The sequence below is a fragment of the Desmodus rotundus genome, chromosome X (genome assembly GCF_022682495.2).
Source record: "Desmodus rotundus isolate HL8 chromosome X, HLdesRot8A.1, whole genome shotgun sequence".
Lineage (NCBI taxonomy): Eukaryota > Metazoa > Chordata > Mammalia > Chiroptera > Phyllostomidae > Desmodus > Desmodus rotundus.
This window is the reverse complement of record NC_071400.1, coordinates 17,502,924-17,522,439: the sequence shown is the minus strand read 5'-3', so window position 1 is coordinate 17,522,439 and position 19,516 is coordinate 17,502,924. Positions and strand designations below refer to the sequence as shown.

Here is a 19,516-nt window from a genome sequence, read left to right as displayed (position 1 = left end):
TTTTTAGTTCTCAGATCTTTACTACTTCTTTTCTCTGTAAAAGAGGGTCAATTGAAGTTGGACTGTAGTACCAAATTTCTACAGAAGATGTCACTGTTTACCTTGATTTACAGTGTAAATCATTTAGTATGAGTCACTCTCATTGAAAGCTACAGGTTTTGTACACTTTTTTTCTGTTTATCAGTTCTCTGTATTTGAAAATCTAGGTTCTAAGTTAGTTAGCATAAAGGGCATGCATAATTTCCTTTTTTAAAAAAGATTTTATTTATTTAGTGGCTCAGTGGATTGAATATCAGCCTGCAAACCAACCGGGTTGCAGGCCAGAAAAAATATATAAAAATAAAATAAATTTTAAAAAGATTTTATTTATTTATTTTTAGAGAGAGGGAAGGGAGGGAGAAAGACTGGGAGAGAAACATCAATGTATGGTTGTCTCTAGTTTACCCCGTATTGGGGACCTGGCCTGCAACCCAGGCATGTGCCCTGACTGGGAATCAAACCAGCAACGCTTTGGTTCACAGGCCCGTGCTCAATCCACTGAGCTACACCAGCCAGGGCCTTAATTTCCTTAAAATTAGAAGTAATATGAGCTATTTTTTATATCAGAAGCCATACTTACATCTTCTGTTTAGTTTGTAACACTTAACAGTTTTGGCCCATTTGTGTTTTTCAAAAAAAAAAAACCTATTCCATAAAAATTGAACATGTATATAGAAGCATATGACAAAAATAAAAATAAATAAAAGTAAAAAATTTTGTTATTACCATCCTCACCATTTAGACGTAATTGCTGTTACAAACTTTTTAAAAATGCTGAACAAAAGTGGCTTTATGGGCAACATGTTGCTGTACTGTTAGATGTTTTTAATTATCATTGTTCCATGTCAGTTTGGATAGATTTTCAGATTCTTTGCAGTAGGTGCATGGTATTTACTTACGTGGATGGACTTAATTTAAACAGTTGTCTATTAAAAGACATGGTTGTCTCCAGAACTTCTTTTTTATAAACAATTGATACAGTGAACTTCCTTGTATGTACATTTGCATACTTATGAGTGTTTTTGTAGCATCGGTTCCTGAAAGTGGATTGCTGGGGCAAATGGCATGTATGTTTACAATTTTAATAGGTATTGCTATAATGTTTTCAAAAGAAGTTGTACCAATATAAATTGGTACTCTCAGCAACAGGAGTGCTTTTTTTCTCTCACTTTTGCCCACATGTATCATGAGGCTTAAGTTTTGCCACTGTGAATAGGCGAGCAGTAGAATCACATTGTTTCAGCATTTGTTTCTCAGATAGATCTAATTTTATATGTTATGGCCTTCTCTTCTGTGAATTGCCTGTTTGTGTTTGTTTTCCTATTGGGTTGTTATTTTTAGAACCCAATGGGAATATTTGTTATAGATCTTTTCTTTCAGTTTGGGTTCATATCATGCCTAGGTTTTCATCCTTTCTAAGAATGTGAAAATACTCTATTTTCTTACATTCTGCTTATGGCTTTATTTTTTACATTTAGATTTTAATCCATCTGGAATTTGTTTTTGTGTATGCTGTGAGGTAGGGATCATACTTTACTTTTTTCCCAAGTGGATAACTAGTTGATCAAACATCATTTATTAAATAATTAATCTTCTACTTACTGACTTGAAATACCATCTTTATCATATACTAAGTCCTCATAGATTTTTCTGGATCTGTTTCTGGGCTCTATTTTGTTCCTCGATTTCTTTGTCTGTTACTGTGCTGGTACATCACTATTGTAATTGCTGTAGCTTTGATATGGTTTCTTCTCTGAAAGGGCAAGTCCAGGCTCTTTTGTTTACCTGTTCTTTCACCCCAGTTTTCTGTCTTGAATCCAGTGCAGCCAAATTATGATCATTATCATCACCCGCTACAGTGGGTGTGGAGCATTCTCCTTTGAAACTCCTATCAGAGTTTCGACTGGATTCTGTGATACCGGAAAACTGGGAACGTAAGAGGTATGCCTTAAAGGACTACTGATGAGACCTCCTTTCCCAGACTCTGCTAAAGATGAACTGGACCCGGGCTAGACTTTTCAGGGAAATATCTTTGGGGTTGAGTGTGTTGTACACCAGACCCTTCAACTTGCTTGACTCATGAGAATGGTCTAGGGCCAGAACCAGACACCTACCATACTAATAACTTCCGCCGTGGTTCAGAAATTACTGTGAATGAAAATGGGTGGCTGCTATAATACTGCCCACTTGAAAATGGTTGCACCCTATTTTTAGGACTCCTAAAGCATCAAGTCAGTAATAGCTAATTAGGACTTTTTAATTTTTACTAATCTCTAGTTGAAAGTTACCTAGTCATTCATTTCTAGAAACATAATTCTTACATGTTCATAATGCTGTGACATTAGATAGCTAACTTCTTAAATCTTCTAGGTCCTGTTTGATAATATGAAATGTGAATGTGTGTGTATACACAAGGATGTGCATATATACTTATATCTTTTTTTTTACTAGAATGATCAATCGACAGGGGACATAAAAGTAATTGGTGGAGATGATCTCTCAACTTTAACTGGAAAGGTATGTATCTTGAAGGGGAAGAAAATAGCCCTTTCTACCAAGAGTCAATTAGTAACACTGTGTGGTCAATCAGTCACTAAGAGGCAGTTTACATAGTTACTTATGCACATAAATCAGGGTTATTTAACCCTTGGAAGCAATCTAGGTTAGGTATCTTTCTTTAGGCCAAATAGCCACAAGGCAGCAGAATCCAATATTAAATTTAAAAGTCCATGTTCCCTCTGCCTCTGTGGGGACCTAATTTCAGATCCTTCAAAAGTATATATGTGGGGAGAAAGACAGTCTTCTTTTTAAAAATAGAATCACACATAATTTCTTAAAAGATAGAGAAACAGTATAGTGTAGTGGCTGAAAGTGTGGGTTCTGCAGCTGGACAGCTTTGATTCAAAGCCTGGCTTATTACTTCCTAATGTGTGACCGTGGTCGGTTTATTTAACCTCTCTGTCTCCCATATGTAAGGTGGGGGTGATAATGACATTCCCCTCATACAGTTGAGAAGATTAAGTGAAACGATGCATGTAGAGTTCTTTTAAAAAGGAAAAAGATTTTATATATTTTTAGAGAAAGGAGAAGAGAGGGAGGGAAATATCAATATGTGGTTGCCTCTCACATGCCCCCCTCTGGGGACCTGGCCTGCAACGCAGGCATGTGCCCTAGACTGGGAATTGAACTGGTGACCCTTTGGTTCGCAGGCCAGCACTCAATCCACTGAGCCACACCAGCCAGGGCTCCACGTAGAGTTCTTACAACAGTTTTTGATAGTTAGAACACTTAGTAAATTCAAACATATGATTATTTTAAGAGATTTCAAAAATTTAAAAAACATCAAAATTCTTCCAGTATAGACAATTGGCTGAACTAATATAGATATTAAGATGTTTGAATATTTTTCTTCTGATACAATGAAATGTTTTTTGAGTAACCAATGATAAATGATAGAATGGTACATTTTTAAGTGGCCCATTATTTTTTTACTTATAGACTCTGTGCCAAAATATAAAGGCATAATTTTAAATTTTCAAAAGAGTTCTGTGAGGTGGATACTATTCCCATTTTATAGATCAGTAAAGTAAGACTCAGCCAGGTTGAAGGACTTACTCTGTCATCCTGCCAGTAAGTGGTAGAGCTTGTTTGTGAATCTAGGTCCGTCAGGCTCCAGACCTGGCTTTTTACATGTTAATGTTTACAGCTTATTTGACTTAGTATCTGTAAGGACATTTTAGCATCGCTTCTGTCAAACTCTGTGATCCCATATCAGAGTCATGCTAAACTAATGTTGTCCTCCTCAACATCTCTGGAAAAGTTTTAAAGGAGAAATTATAATCTATGGATTCTTTTCCCTCCCTGTCCATCCTATACACCACTGCCAGACCTGTCCTCCTTCCCTTTCAGCATGCTTTGCCCATATTTTGAAGTCATTTGAAAATCTTATTCTTACAGTCAGTTTTTAGTGCTGGAGGGGGCCTAGACTTCACCTTCTATGATTTTATTTGACCTTGCCTTTCTCACCTAATGGCTCTTTTCCCTTATGTAGCTCTATGATCTTAAAAGATCTCTGTTTCTAAAATAACTTTCTTTTCATGTTAGTCATAGTAAAGCCCAATTTATTATGGAAAAAAATCAAGACATAAATTGGATGAAGTTATTTCTTGCTGGTTAGATTATGGATTATTTAGAGTTTATATTAATCTTTTTGGGACACTGTGTATGCATATACGTTTGTATATAAATATCCCCCCCACCTCACTCTTTTTGAAGTTAATGGATAAAAATATGTAAAAACACCTCTTCAAATCTCTATTTATTGCTTGGCTATTTTTGTGACTTTAGGCAAGTCACAGACCTCTGAGCTTCAATTTTTTTCATTTATTAAGTAATGATATAGCTATTTGACAAAAAACAAGCTCTCAACAACGGTAGCAATTCTCGTTCTTTTATTTTTTTAAAACAGTATTAATGTCTTTGGACTTTGATTTGTATAAACTGTCTCATACCACCAAAAGTCTATGATTATGACTTACTGGTAATCAAGCTTATGCAGGTACTTGTATTAGAGCCAAGACTAGAATCCAGTTTTTCTTTCTACTAATTCAGTGTTTTCAAACTATAACATCATCCCATGGTGCACATCGCTGCAGGAATGAGCCACAGTTACTGACAGCAAAATGTTATCCTTCAGATGTGCTAGCTAGGGTAGAGAACGTTGAGAAAGAACCACATAGTAAGTGGTGAAAAAAATTATTGGTGTGTTAATTACTATATTCAGTTTTACTAAAGATTTAGATTGCAGTATCTCTTGAAAGATAAATTAGTTGTGATATGAAGAGAGGAGTAAATTATATATGAACTGTGGTAGTAATATTATGTATATTGTAAAGTACATGCAACATTATAGATTATGCAAATCGAGGTTTTTAGAAAGTTCTAATTTTCCTTTCTTACAACTAAATGGATCTTGTGTGCCCTCCGTTGGTAACCACTGACTTAGAAGAATATATAGAACATTAAAATTTTGATGTTATGTGTACATGACAGAGAAATGAGATCTAAAATAAACAATGTAGTATGAATCTCACGCTAGTGATTATACCAGTATGTGAAATGCTACTTTATTTCTATAACTAATATAAGAATAAATAGGATTCTTCTCTACTTTGAAGGTAGTTCAATAGTATTTTCTCTAAGGGTTCTTCCAGCTATAAAATTCTGAGAGGTAGAAATTAGGGTGAGGGTTTATGGTGGGAGGAAGCAAAGATTGGTATCTTTCTTGAGTCTAAGAATATGAACACGTGCAGAAAATACAGAACAATTTCAGTCTAATGAGTAAATGGGTTTTGAATTAGATTCCATATGGTACGTTAAATGCATGATTTTGGAATTATTGTCTAAATTATAGTTATTGACTTTTAGAGTTGAGGACACATATTCATTCAAGTCCCTCATTTTACTCATGGGAAACTGAGGCTCAGAGAAATTTTATGTCTTGTCCAAGATTAGACCTCTGTTTAAGTAATAAAAACTTTTAAAAATGAACATATGGGTCAAATTTTATTTTTAAAAATTCCATTGCAGTGAAAATTTCATATTAAAGAGTTCCAAATCCCAACAGATGGAATTTGTTATGTTATGATTTGAGTTATAATTAGAAACACTGTCTGATTCATTGTACTGATTTTCATTTCTCTTTTTCTTCTAGAATGTCTTGATTGTTGAAGTAAGTTCTCCATACTTTTAATATAGTGTTTATGATGTTCTAACTTAGTATGCACAGTCATAGAGGTAAGCTAGGAAAAGAAATTCCTCTTACTCAATTTTAATGGTGAGCTCGTGTTATAAGAGAGTGAGGTTGTCAAAAGTACTTTATTTGTATTGGATAATGGAAAAAATTTTGGAACATTTCTTACTCCTCTTTTTGGCTTGAAATTTTTTCTTTTAAAGTTAATGTGTATTATTCACATGCATGTTTTTATTGGTTCTGTTGCATATATGTATCCATATACACAATATATTTTGATTTAAAAATTGATACAGTGCCACACTATATATATTCTCTCTTGCAGCTTGTTATTGTCACTCAAAATTGGTTTTGAGGTTATTCCTGTTGACACATATAGAGTCAGTTGGCCTTAAAATGCCGTATAGCTTTGCAGTGTATGAATCAACCAATTTATACCCTACAAATAAGGAGTTTGCTTACAATTTTTCCTACTACAGCAGGTCTGCTAAGAGCCTTCCTTTCATGTCCTGAAGTGCATTTATATGAATTCCTTCTAAATATCGGCACTTAGAAGTAGAATGACTGGGTTGTAGAATTTGTACATTTTCAATTTTACTATTATTGCCAAATGACTTACCAAAGTGGTGTATACTTTATACTCCCACCAATGGAATAAATTCTCATTCTCTTATGTAAAATGGTTTAAGGCTTAAGAGCAACAGTAACCTTGAATTAATTTTTGTTGTTTTTAGAAACTTTAGCTTGTAGATTTAAAAAATAAACAAATAATACTCTTTTCAAAGGTTTTATGTATATGACTATCCCTGGGAATGTGTTGCTTTCTTAAAATGTAGCTTCATTAATTCCACTTCAGACTGATTCATTTTTCCTGGGGTAATGCCTAAATTAGCAGCTTAAAACAACAGATTTATTATCTCAGTTTCCATGGGTCGAGAGCTCAAGTACAGGTTAGCTGGGTCCTCTGCTCTGGGTCTCATCACGCTGATTCAAAACTGGGGCTCCAATCTCACCTGTGGCCCATGGGCCTCTTCCGAATTCATTCAGGTTGTTGGCAGAATTTAGTTCTTGTGGGTGCAGGACTGAGAGCCAGGAGTTGCTCTCAGCTCCTAAAGGCTGTCCTCATGCTGTGTCACATGGCTATTGCACATCGCAGCTGACTTCTTCAAAACCAGCCAGAGAATCTCTCTCCAGTCTGTTACAACTATCTTGCACAATATAACCTAATCGTCACAGGAGTGAACATCCCATCTTTTTCACAGTTCCGTCTTCATCCTCAGCAGGAGAGAATTTTTCCTGGTGTGTACACCAGAGGGCAGGAGTGTCTTGGAAGCCATCAGAATTCTGTCTGCCACGGCCCCAAAATCTACATTTTTCACAAGTCTCCAGTCCTGCTGTTTCTGATGACTCATAGACCCCACTTTGTGAAGCACTGCTTTATACCATTTGTAGAGAGTATTTTCATTGAAGAGCATTAGGGTTATGGTTTAAGAAATATTTTCCCAATGAGAGATGGGTTTGTTCTGAATAAATACATTTAAATAATATATATTTAATAATTATATATAATAAATAACAATAAATATATTAGGTAATAAACAGTATTTAATAAATATATATTAAGCAATATATAATATACAATAGCTATGTATTTAAATATATTTTAATAAATATATGTAAAAATAATAAACATATATTTAAGCCTTAAATATATTTTATATGTTTAAATAAACATATATTTAAATTAGCTGTCATTGACCTCTTGGTGCCTACTGAAATCCAGTCTGGAGGACCAGCATTCCTACTGCTTGCTGAGAGCCAGATGATTTACAGATTCTAGAATATCTAGTGTATGAATTGTGATAAGGATTACTGTACTGAGGTAAATGTACTGAGAAAAAATGGCATTATTCCAGTTATACATGAGGCTTGGGTATTTTGTGCTCATATAATGACTCTGAATTTAAAGTTTTGATGGGTTTATTTACCATTTAAATGTCTTCTTTTAAAGGATATAATTGACACTGGCAAAACAATGCAAACCTTGCTTGCCTTGGTCAAGCAGTATAATCCGAAGATGGTGAAGGTCGCAAGGTATATATATATATAACATTTTGTCACAGGATATTTTCTTCATTTGCAAGGGGATTAAGTAATTACTCCTTTGTAAGGGTAAATATTCTCAGTGGTTGTTTTATCTTCAAAAAGCAATGTGATCTCAAATAAAACTTAGTAGGATCCTTTGTAAATGATTGTGCATTTCTCTGATGCACAGTGATCTTGAGATTCTTTTCATCTGCTTATTGACCATTTGTATATCTTTGGAGTGGTTATCCACTGAAAGTATTGAAATTGCTTAGAAAATGAGTTACCATCTTGCCTTACAGATGGAGCTTTATTAAACATTCAGATCTATAGGCATGTGAAGTGCCGAGTTCCCCTGAACCCATACTAAATCTTGCACTGAGTTTGACGATATCTTTTCTGGAGTGTTCCTCAGTGAGTGAAGGTAGAAGGATGGGTTTTGCTGTGAGTAGTTTGTTGTTTTTCTTTCTAAATGGAAATTCACTCCAAGTGTATCATCTATTTAATTACTGGGAGAGAATCATGAAGGACTTGATCAGATGATCCCTTGGGGGCTAGGACTTAGGCCAGTGGTTCTCAACTTCAGCTGCACATTGGAATTACCTGAGAGTTTTAAAAAAAATCTCTGTCTGTGTCCCATCCCTAGTGATTCTGATGTCATTGGTTAGGGGTATGGCCTGGGTATCTGAGTGTTGTTTTATTTATTTTAAAGTTCTCAGATGATCTTCATGTGCAGTTAAGGCTGAGAATCACTTTTAGGTCATTTCCAGCTCTTTAAGTATATTTATCTAGGAAGGTATGAAATCATAAGTTTTACTGGGACTGCCTTTAACACATAGCAAGGCTTTCAAAGCACCATCACTCTACAGCTTTTTTAATGGCTAAAAAATTTTAACAGGCAGCACTTGAGTTATGAAATTAGCTTTTGTTAGAATTCACTCATCCCGCCTGTAGTTTTTCCTCTCAAACATAAATACTAGCTCCTTTAGCATGGTAGTTACTTTTTAACCTAAAGTTCCTCTTTGTAAGCAAAGTATTAAAACTCTTGAAAGGTGATGCTCACCTCTCCCACACCCTTTGTGGCTAAGGGATAGTATTTCCAGGGATTCTGGACTGGGCGCTCTTTTCTTTGGTCATTGGCACTCCCCCCCTGTGTATCCTGATTAGCTGTCCTTCAGTGGGTGCGTGGGTAGTCGGGTGTAGTTCTCAGAACACTCCATCATGTTCCAGGTGGAGATCAATCAAGGGCTTCATCTGTAGTGTGAACTCATTGCTGCCCTTGCCCAGTGATCCCTGTGATTTATTTAGACACGGTTTCATGGTCTTTCTTTGGGTATGTTAAAACTGACCATGGTGTGCTAAATGCAGATGAAACCCGGTTTCAGAACATTTATGTTCTCTTTTGTAATGCCCTATAGTGTTTAAATATGTCACATATCACATTTTTAAATTAACAGCTTGCTGGTAAAAAGGACCCCTCGAAGTGTTGGATATAGACCAGACTGTAAGTGAATTACTTCTCGTCAATCATTTAACCATCATCTTTAATCCAAACAAGTTTTATAAATGAAATGGTTTAGAATTACTTTAGAGAAGGTACATGTGATTTGAAAGTGATGTTTTCCATATCTAAATGATGAATTATGATTCTTTTTAGTTGTTGGATTTGAAATTCCAGACAAGTTTGTTGTAGGATATGCCCTTGACTATAATGAATACTTCAGGGATTTGAATGTAAGTAAAACTTATTTTTCTCACTCTCATTTTTCAGAACCCATATAAAAATTTATGAAAGAGAATTGTTTTCTCTTTCCAGCACCTCATAATTTGAGCAGACTGATGGTTCCCATTAGTCACATAAAGCTGTAGTCAAGTAAAGACGTCCTTAGATCTGGAACTTGGCCAGGCTACGGTGACACTTCTCGCTGGCTGAAATAGTCGAACAGCTTTCATATACACTAACTGTCCCATTATTATTTCAGATGATAGATGTGGTCATAAGTAAGAAATAAATGAACTAGTTTAAGTCTTTTATTTCACTGTCCTTCAAATGCCTGCCTCCTTCACTGGAGGCAGGAGTCCTGAGAATGCATTTATAAACATAAGTGAAGAAGATTGAGAAGACTGCGCAAACTTCAGTTTGTTTAGTAAAAAAAAAATAAACAAACCCTGCAGCCTAATACTATTCACATAAGATATGCAAAGTTCTGTTCTTGCCTTCCATTTCAGAATACACTTTTCTAATGCGAATTTCTGGATTTTTATTTTTTAGCATGTTTGTGTTATTAGTGAAACTGGAAAAGCAAAATACAAAGCCTAAGATGAGAGTTCAAGTTGAGTTTGGAAACATCTGGAATCCTATTGAAATCACCAGTAAAGTTATCAAATGTTCTAGTTCTGTGGCCAGCTGCTTAGTAGAGCTTGTTGCATGTATCTTCTAAGAATTTTATCTGTTTTGTATTTTAGAAATGTCAGTTGCTGCATTCTTGAGCTCTTTATTTGCACTATGAGCCTAAAGACTATCGGTTCCCTTTGGGTGGATTGTTATTTGACTTGTGAATGAAAAATCTCTTAAACCACACCACTATTGAATGGAAATATTGTAATTGTATCTGTAAGAAAAATTTAAAGAGAAGATATATTAGTTTTTAATAGGTATTTTAATTTTTATATATTCAGGAAAGTACAGAAGTGATTGAATATTGTTCATTATACCACTGTGTGTTGAGAAAAGTAAAACAGCAGTCAGGTTTTGTATCAATGAGAGCATCTAAGAGATATCGTTACAGCAGATAAACCATATGTTCTGGAGTTATTTTAGTAGTGTTTCAGTATTACTAACTGTATTTTCCTGCTTGTTCAGATTATTTTCAGTGACTCTTTGTCAACAGTTCCTTTTAAATACAAATCAATAAATTAAAAAAAAAACTTTACCACCTTTTGAATTCTTCAATGTAAAAATCCTTAAAATAAAGGCTGTCTCTTTAAAAGAAACTATGCATACCTATCACTTCTCTACAGATTAACCTAGTATAGTTTTCTTTTGGTTACTTTTTCCTTGTCTGTTAAGTTTTAGTAGCTAGTTTAACTGTAATCTTTCCCAAGCATGGCGAATAATGATTATCTGGTAGAATGGATTGGTGGAGCTAGTGAAATTCTTACCCTCTTCAGACATGTTAAATTTCAGACACATGGTATACTTTATGACATTTTACTATGCTAAAATAACATGACTTTCTCTTGGAAATCTGTTGGAAATTGTTTGGATTACAACCTCATCTGCGTCACAACAATTTGTTTCCAGACATGTACTGTTACCTTCTTTGTGTAGATAATACTTTATTGACTAAAGAACAACAACAAAACCTTTTGTTTTCTGGGAGCGGGAAGAAAAGTTTTAAACCAAACCCCCGCCCTGTTAATTCTTTCTTTGTTCCAACTAAGGTGTGAACTAGCAATCTTGTGAGCCATCTAGCTATATTTATGCCTTAAATATTTATTGCAATTCCCAGCAGCAAAGTAGGGAACTTTAAATAATAATTTGTTATAGTACTAGAACTGTCTAGTTTATAAAAATTTTCATTTTTTTAATCTTATCTGATCTTCATAACCCTGAGTGCCCAAGATAACTCCTGATTCCTCCCCACCCCCGCCCCAATATGTCACCTCACTGAGGTAATTTATAACTGCAACCTCTCTGCCACTGCTGACCCTCCTAACCCATCTCTTTTCAGTTGCACTTAACCATTTTATTAGGTTGATCCATATGAAATCACCATTTCTTTTCTTGTTTTTATTGTTCAATTAACTGTTGTCCCCATTTCTCCTCCATTACTCTCCCCTATGCAACTACCATTTTTTATAGGTAAAAGTAGTTGGCTATTGGCAATTTTGAGTGTTGTAACCTAATAATAGGTGGTATAATTTACATTTGGATTTATTGCTCACTGACTCTCCTCTCCACATCTTAAAACGTAAGCTCCATAAGGAAGGCGAGAATTTTTATCTGTCTTGTTCACTGATGTGTGTTTTTAGTGCCTCAAAGATAATAGGAGCTCAGATTGTTGTTGAATGAATGAATAGCTAAGAACTTGGGGTTAGACTGTCCTGACCTTGGCTTATATAGCTATATGACATTGAGTTACATAACTTTGGAACTTGTTTACCCAACTGACTAATGGGGATAATGCTGTCTCCTTCATAGGCTTATTGTAAGAAATAACTAGATGCGATAGCACAGGTAAAATAGGACAGTGGCCTGGGACATACCGAGTGCTCCTTAAACATTAGTTGCTACTTCAAACAGTGAATGGTTTGAGAAGTTAGGTGCATGGCTAGTAAGAGGCAAAGCTTGAACCCAAAATCTGACTGATTCTTGCTACAATATCATGAAGAAGCTGAACTGTTTCTCCTTCTGACTCACCAAAAGTCTTCAGTTTGTAGTTAAGTAATGTTTTAGCTGGTTGGCAAACCCAACAAGAAACCTAGGTAACACCTAGGAAGGAACCTCCTGAAGCTCATGTACTTTTCTGATAAGAATATTCCTCAGACCTTCTTTAACCTGCTTTTTGGGCATACAATTCTAATAATTTATTTAATCGATTTTCAACAGATTAGACATAGTCCATTTATAATATAGGGAAAGGGTGATGCTGATAGGAGCAGCAGTAATTTTTAGGTTAACAGTCTGTCCAAAGTCAAAAAAAGTATTAATAAGACATAAGGTGTAGCCTCTTGGGGTCATTTAGTCATTTAGTATAGGAGCAAATGGTCATAAATGTCACACCTCAGTAATCCCTAAAGACTGCACTTTCATTACAACCCTGTATAATAAGGGACCTTCATAAGGAAAAGAAAATGAAACTTTATTTGCTTGTTTACAGGAGATAGGGAAGCATGGGATCTGTTTTAGGAATACAAGTATTACCATCCAAGTGGAGTTGGTACTTACTTAAAGAAGAGGTAATGACCCGGAAAATTCATGTGTTGAACCCATCATGTTTTCCTGTGTTGTGAATGCTTAGATTATCTGTGTATCATACCTATAAATATAGGTAGGTCTCCATTTTAATTCCATGTATAAAAGATTTATAAATAACTTGGCTACTACTCTAATAGCTTGGAAAGTTAATCAATTAATGTCCTTCCCTATATTTCAGGTTTTGGAAACTGGTCCACTGAGCACCCTCTGTGGACCAGGTACTGGGGAAGACAGGGCAAGATTCCTGATTTCATGAAGATTTCATTCTAGGCATTTCTGGGCAAAGGGGGACAGTAAACAAGATAATTGCAAATAGTGGCAGGCTGTGAAGAACCTGGAACAGCAATGTGCTGGGGCTGGAATGAGGTCTGGGTACCGTGTGTTAGAGCTTCAACTAAATAGAAAAGAAACCAGCCGCATGAAGGGCTCGGTGTAGACAGTTCTTCCAGTAGGAATAGCAAATCCAAAGGTGCTGAGATGGTGACTGTTAACCTAAAAATAAAAAGGCAGTTCAAAGTGGGAAGCAACAAGCATTTATTTGAGATCAAATAAGAGCCATTTGGGAAGCACTGATTTAGGCAGAAGCCCAAATAATGTTCCAATCAGGAGACAAAGACAATGGATATTCATGAAAAGGAACAATTATATCAATAGAAGGAAGGTATTTCCATAGACATAGACAACATGAACATGGTGATGTTAATTCTAAACACTGTTTTTAATTTTCAGTACGGTAGTCATGGGTCCTGTAGTCATACCTGCTTTCTGCCCATCTTTGCAAACAGTTCTTTGAGACACAAGCTTGCTTTAGGCCCAGTCTTAAGGTCATTTTGCCCTGTTTTAACATTCCAAAGGTTTGAGAATGAGATGTGCAAGGCAGTTCTGCAACGGCAACCCCAGCTCCATTTCAGTGGTCTTTTTTTCCTTATTATTATTATTTTAAATATTTTATTTATTTATTTTGAGAGAGAGGGGAAGGGAGGGAGAAAGGGAGAGAAACATCAATGTGTGGTTGTCTACTGGAGGCCCAACCTGACCCGCAACCCAGGCATGTGCCCTGACTGGGAATTGAACTGGTGACCCTTTGGTTCTCAGGCTGGCACTCACTCAATCCACTGAGCCACACCAGCCAGGGCTTTTTTTTATTAGTGTTTGACATGGCAAAATATGTGAGGTGTTGGAGGGAAAGAAGGAAGGCCAGTGTCTGCAATTAAAGAGAGCAGTAGGACCTGAGATTGGAGAGGAAGGCCAGGGCCAAACCATGGACAATCTGGCAGGCTGTGGCAAGGTGTATGGATTTTCAGCATTCTGCTATGGGAAGGCACTGAGACTTAGTGTAGGGAGTGAGGAGATAGGGCACTTTCAGGGTGGTATGCTAAGTGGAATAAGTCAGATGGAAAAAGTCAAGAACCATATGATTTCACTCATATGTGGGATATAAAACTGAAAGCAACAAATGAACAAACAATACCCAAAAAAAAACCCAACCCTCATAGACACAGACAACAGTATGGTGGTTACCAGAAGGAAAGGGTGTTGGAGGGATAGTAAAGGGAGTCAAATGATTGGTGACAGAAGGAGATCTGCCTGTGGGTGGTGAACACACAATGCAGTTATATAGCAGATGCAATGCAGATGCATGATGGAATCGTATACTTGAAACATACAATTTTATTAACCCATGCCACCCCCCTAAATTTAATAAAAAACCTTAAATACTAAATTAAAAGAAAACCAGAATTTATGGAAATAAATTTACTAAAATTGAAATAAAATAAATTAGGGAATGAAAAGATTTTATTTACATTTTTAAAGGCATAAGAACCTCTAAACTGTTCTACAAGTAGGTGCAGGGGCTTCAGAAATAAAACTGGCAATGCCAGAAGTAGCCACTATTTAATACTTTTAATGTGTGTCAGATGTGCTAAGTGCTTTATATACATTATTTTACTTCTATACATTATTTTTATTGATTCGCAGCACATTTCACAGAAGAGACCATTTTAGAGGTTCAATGGCCAAATTAGTGGAGGGAAGGCTACTATGGACAAATTGGCCAGCATTTCTTTTCTGGGTTATTGCAGTAGCCTCTGACCAGATCTCCAGTTCCATCCTTGCCCCCCTTCCCCTGCCTGACACACACACAGTCTTAACACGCAGCAGGCAAAGTGATCCTAACTAAAACATTAGTCAGAATGAGTCACTCTTTGGCTCCCTATTTTGGAGTGAAAGCCAAAGTCCTTACAATGGTGGATAATCTACTCTTCCCCACCTCAGTGCTTCAAGCACCCTGGCTGCCACTGCACCACAAGCATGCTGAGCAAGCTCCAGAATCACTCCCCTTCTGTGTGCGCCACCACCTTAACTATTTGCGAGAGCGCTGAGACTGCTGCCAAACCCTCCCAGCTGCTCTCCCTGCCTCTGCTCTTGCCCCCACCCTGCAGTTAGGGTTTTTAAAAATCGTTCTTTTTTTCTCTTCCCTTTTTTTGGATGATGATATTTGAAAAATATATTTCAGATTATATCACTTGCCTGCTTAACACTCGAAAACTCTATCATTTGGCCCATCTGTAAACTGGCCACTGCTCATGTGTCTAAATGTATCCCCCGCCTTGCTCACTTCAACCACACTGCTGTTCCTTCAGTTCCTCAAGCCTGCCCTTCGTCTCCCCCTTGCCTTAGAGCCTCCTGTAACTGCTGCTCCTCCTGCCTATCACTCGATTACCCCAGATCAGCCTGGCTGGCTCACATATCACCTTGGTGAATGTTTCTCTGATCTGCCTTTCTTAACTGCCTCAAACTTACTCTTCATTACATTACCTCTGTTTTAGTTTCCTCCTGGTCAAGCAGTCCTTAAATGGCAACTACTACAGTGGCGAGGTTGGACTGGCTACTTTGCCATCAATTGTGCAGGGAAGGAAAGGGCCCAAGTGAATACAGATAGTTTATTACTTAGTATAAGCAAGATCATGATGTTAGCTCCCCTCATCCCCAGTCCCACAGGATGACACCAAACCAGAAAGGACAGATGACGCAAGTGGTGGATTGTCCTATTGTGGAGGAGCTGGATCCATATTCCAGCTAAATGATTTTACAGCCTGCAGCTCTACCTTAAGCAGGGAGGCAAGTTTGAAAGTCTCATGCCTCACCAGCACCAGGGAGACAGGTGAGAAATTGCCTTATGGTGGCTCCTACAATTTGGGAGGTGGGTGACAAGTGGCTTTGGGACAGCTCCTCGCAAGGCTGCTTACGTTGCCATGCTCCCGGGAGGGTCACAGGGTATTCCTCTGAGACCTGGGTCAGACTGCAGTTGACCTTGTGTGTGTGGCCTTATGTGAAGACATCCATGGGAGAGTTGTTCCCTTAAAAGCACCCACCAAATTGACCTTTTCCTTTAATTTCTCTACTTTTTGTCTGTCTCCCCTCGTAGACTCAGCTCCAGGAGGGCAGGACCTTGCCGGTCTTGTTCACTGCCATGTCCCCAGCACCTACAAGAGTGCCTGCAAATTATAGCGCTCAATACATACTTGTTGGATAAATGATAGTTTAAAACAAAATAAGATTTTGAGATTATATCTGAATTACCTACTATTAGAAGCAAAGCTTATATTTTTCAGGTTGAGCAAAGAAACCCCTATTTATTAATAATAGCAAACATTTGTTCAATTATTACCATATGCAATGGAACTGTACTATGCACTTTCAACTTTTTATGATAACTCCAGTGAGGTCGAGTTGTTTTAAATTCCAATATTATACATGAGGAAATTTGGTCCAAAAGAAGTTGCATTATTTGCCCAGAGTCACATAGCTAGAAAGTGGTAGGTGTGCTTGAACCAGGCAATCTTATTCCAGAACCTACCCTCTTATTTCATTGCCACTTAACCTTTAGTTCCCAGCTCTTGTGTGGAAACAAGTACACTGACAGCATAGAGGAAAATACTAAGCTCTTTGAAGGTAATACTTCCAAATGACTTGTACATAAAACAGCTTTTTGAGGTCACAGATAATTTTTAAGAATGTAAACTCTCTGCCTTTGGCATTAGGAAACATTTTCAAAGATAATTACAAAGTTCCTCCAATGTGATCTTTAAATTTTTCTGCTGGCTTCTTTTTATGATTCTGTGGGCAGCTTCAGACAAAATATCTTTCTGGCGTGAAGGATTGTATGTGCTCTTTGCCATTTTTAAATGTGAATTTTATAGATACTTCAAACCACTTGAAAGAGTAATGATTTTCTAATGGTTTTTCGTTATTATTTGTAACTTCAAGCACTAACTGATAAAAACTGCCAAATTAAGTTTCAAGTTTTCTCTTTAAACAATATGGGTGTGCTTCATAATGAGCTTCCATGTTATGATTAATGACTGAAGTGACTTTCAAACTTGGTAATTTTTCAGTAGAACTTCCTTTCCCAACCTTTTTTTCTATTCCTTTCATTTTGACAATATTTTGAGGGCTCTGAACATACATCAAAGGTTCAGTTATATTGCGCGTGGCTTCCTCTGAAGCACTTCCCGCACATCTTCCCGTAGCTCCCATGTCCTCTTGTCAGGCCTCCATCCTTTTTCAAGCACTTCACAATTTTCTGGCACCACAAGATACTACAGGTTCACCTTCTATTTGCCCTGGTCTGGCCCATAAACAGCCGTGACTCCACGGAGCCCTGGTTCCTTTCTTGAAGAATGGTATTAGAAACCAGGATCTGGGAGCTAAGTGTGCTTATTATTGGGGTGTTTGCTTCTAGGTCCTCCCAGTGGACAGCTCTATGCAATATAATCAAGCATACTAACCCATGCGCACACACACCTTTATTTCTATCTATCTGTATACACACAAAAATAAACAATGATTTTCCACTTTAATCCACACCACAAGATCCTCACTAGCCTTTCCTGTTTCCTTATTTAAAATGTTTTTTCTTTTATTGATTCTAAAGAGAGGAGAAGGGAGGGAGAAAGAGAGGGAGAGAAACATCGATCTGTTGCCTCTTGCATACCACAACTAGAAACAACCCACAACCCAGGCATGTGCCCAGACCTGTTGGTTTGCAGGAAGATGCCCAACCAATTGAGCCACACCGGCCAGGACCCCTTTTCCTTATTTTTCTTAAAGATTTTATTTACTTGTTTTTAGGGGAAGGGGAAGGGAGAGAGAAAGAGAGGGATAGAAACATCAGTGTGTGGTTGCCTCTCATGCAACCGCGCATACTGGGGATCTGGCCTGCAACCCAGGCATGTGCCCTGACTGGGAATCAAACCCACTGACCCTGGGTTCATGGGCTGGCACTCAATCCACTGAGCCACACCAGTCAGAGGCCCTTTTCCTTATTGTTAAACTTTTTTCTTTGACAGTAAGAATGTGGCTTCATTCATTTATTTGTTCACCCTAGTATCATAAAGTAGTTACATATGCCTGTAACAGATTTATCAGCTAGAGTCTAGTGTTTGTGGACAGATCTTTTTTTGTCATAAACTTTATTAGTTATTTTCTTCTCCATCCCTTTCAGTGTGGCTGTGTTATTCATCTGTAGTGCAGTTTGATTTGTTTGTTAGTGTTCGTATTCCATTTAGACTCCAGTTTCCATTTCATAGTTGTAATTAATTATTATAGTGAAACACACTAAAAGAGCTACCATATTTTTTGAACTATAAGACGCACTTTCCTCCCCCAAATTTGGTAGGAAAATGGGGGTGCGTCTTATAGTCCAAATGTAGCTTTACCTGGCTCGTTGGGGGTGGGGGTGCTGGAGCAGGGTCACAGGAGGCAGGAGCAGGACTACATTTTTTGCTTCAAAATTTTTTTTCCTATTTTCCTCTAAAACCTAGGTGCGTCTTATGATCTGGTGTGTCATATAGTCCGAAAAATACAGTATATAAAAAGGTCTGCTCTGAGATATTTTGTTCCCTCCCCATTCTCACTATCCTATTTCCACTACTCCTACTTTCCACTTTTTTCCCACCTACCCTGTAAGCATCATCTTTCTTGTTTTTTATTTTTTTAAGATTTCATTCATTTTATTTTTTAGAGAGGGGAAGGGAGAGAGAAAGAGAGGGAGAGAAACATCAGTATGTGGTTGCCTCCCAAGTGCCCCACACTGGGAATCGAACCAGTGACCCTTTGATTCACAGGCCGGCACTCAACCACTGAGCCACACCAGCCAGGGCCATCTTTCTTGTTTTTAATGGAGGTTACATCTTTATCGAGTGCATACTACAGATATGCACTTTGCACACATTGCTTCATTCAGAGTTCACAACAACCCCTTGAGATAGGTACTATTATTATCCTCATTTTATTAGATGAGGGAGCAGAGCCCCAGAGAGCCTAAGGAATTTGTCCAGTATGACATATCTGGAACATAACCATACTCAAACCAGAATGTGACGCCAGGGCCTGTGTTCGAACCACCCCTTTCTTAAAATTGTCTGGTTCTGCCTCAGTCTGGCTCTTCCTGAAGCCCAGCCCTCCCAAGTCACCTTTCTGAATACATAGCTGTTGGGACCCTTGTTCTAGTTATTCAGATGTGATTAAACAAGATCCACAAGGGGCCACCTGGCCTTTGGTTAGAACCCAGGGGAAGATGTCACCTTCAGTAGATTCTGCCCACCCTATTACAAAACTATGTACATGTGTTACTTGTAATTTGGAGACATAAC

At 37.4% G+C, this 19,516-nt stretch overlaps 1 protein-coding gene across 1 annotated transcript in view; it reads left to right on the top strand.

Moving 5' to 3' along the window:
* The window catches only part of HPRT1 (hypoxanthine phosphoribosyltransferase 1), a 31,386-nt gene extending 20,516 nt beyond the window's left edge, over positions 1 to 10,870 (top strand). The window contains exons 4-9 of the mRNA XM_024566785.4: positions 2,491 to 2,556; positions 5,753 to 5,770; positions 7,803 to 7,885; positions 9,334 to 9,380; positions 9,534 to 9,610; positions 10,149 to 10,870. Of these exons, the coding sequence (XP_024422553.2) occupies positions 2,491 to 2,556; positions 5,753 to 5,770; positions 7,803 to 7,885; positions 9,334 to 9,380; positions 9,534 to 9,610; positions 10,149 to 10,196 (339 nt within the window). The 3' untranslated portion in view covers positions 10,197 to 10,870. The remainder of the gene's footprint in view (positions 1 to 2,490; positions 2,557 to 5,752; positions 5,771 to 7,802; positions 7,886 to 9,333; positions 9,381 to 9,533; positions 9,611 to 10,148) is intronic.
* Positions 10,871 to 19,516: the final 8,646 nt, after the last annotated feature.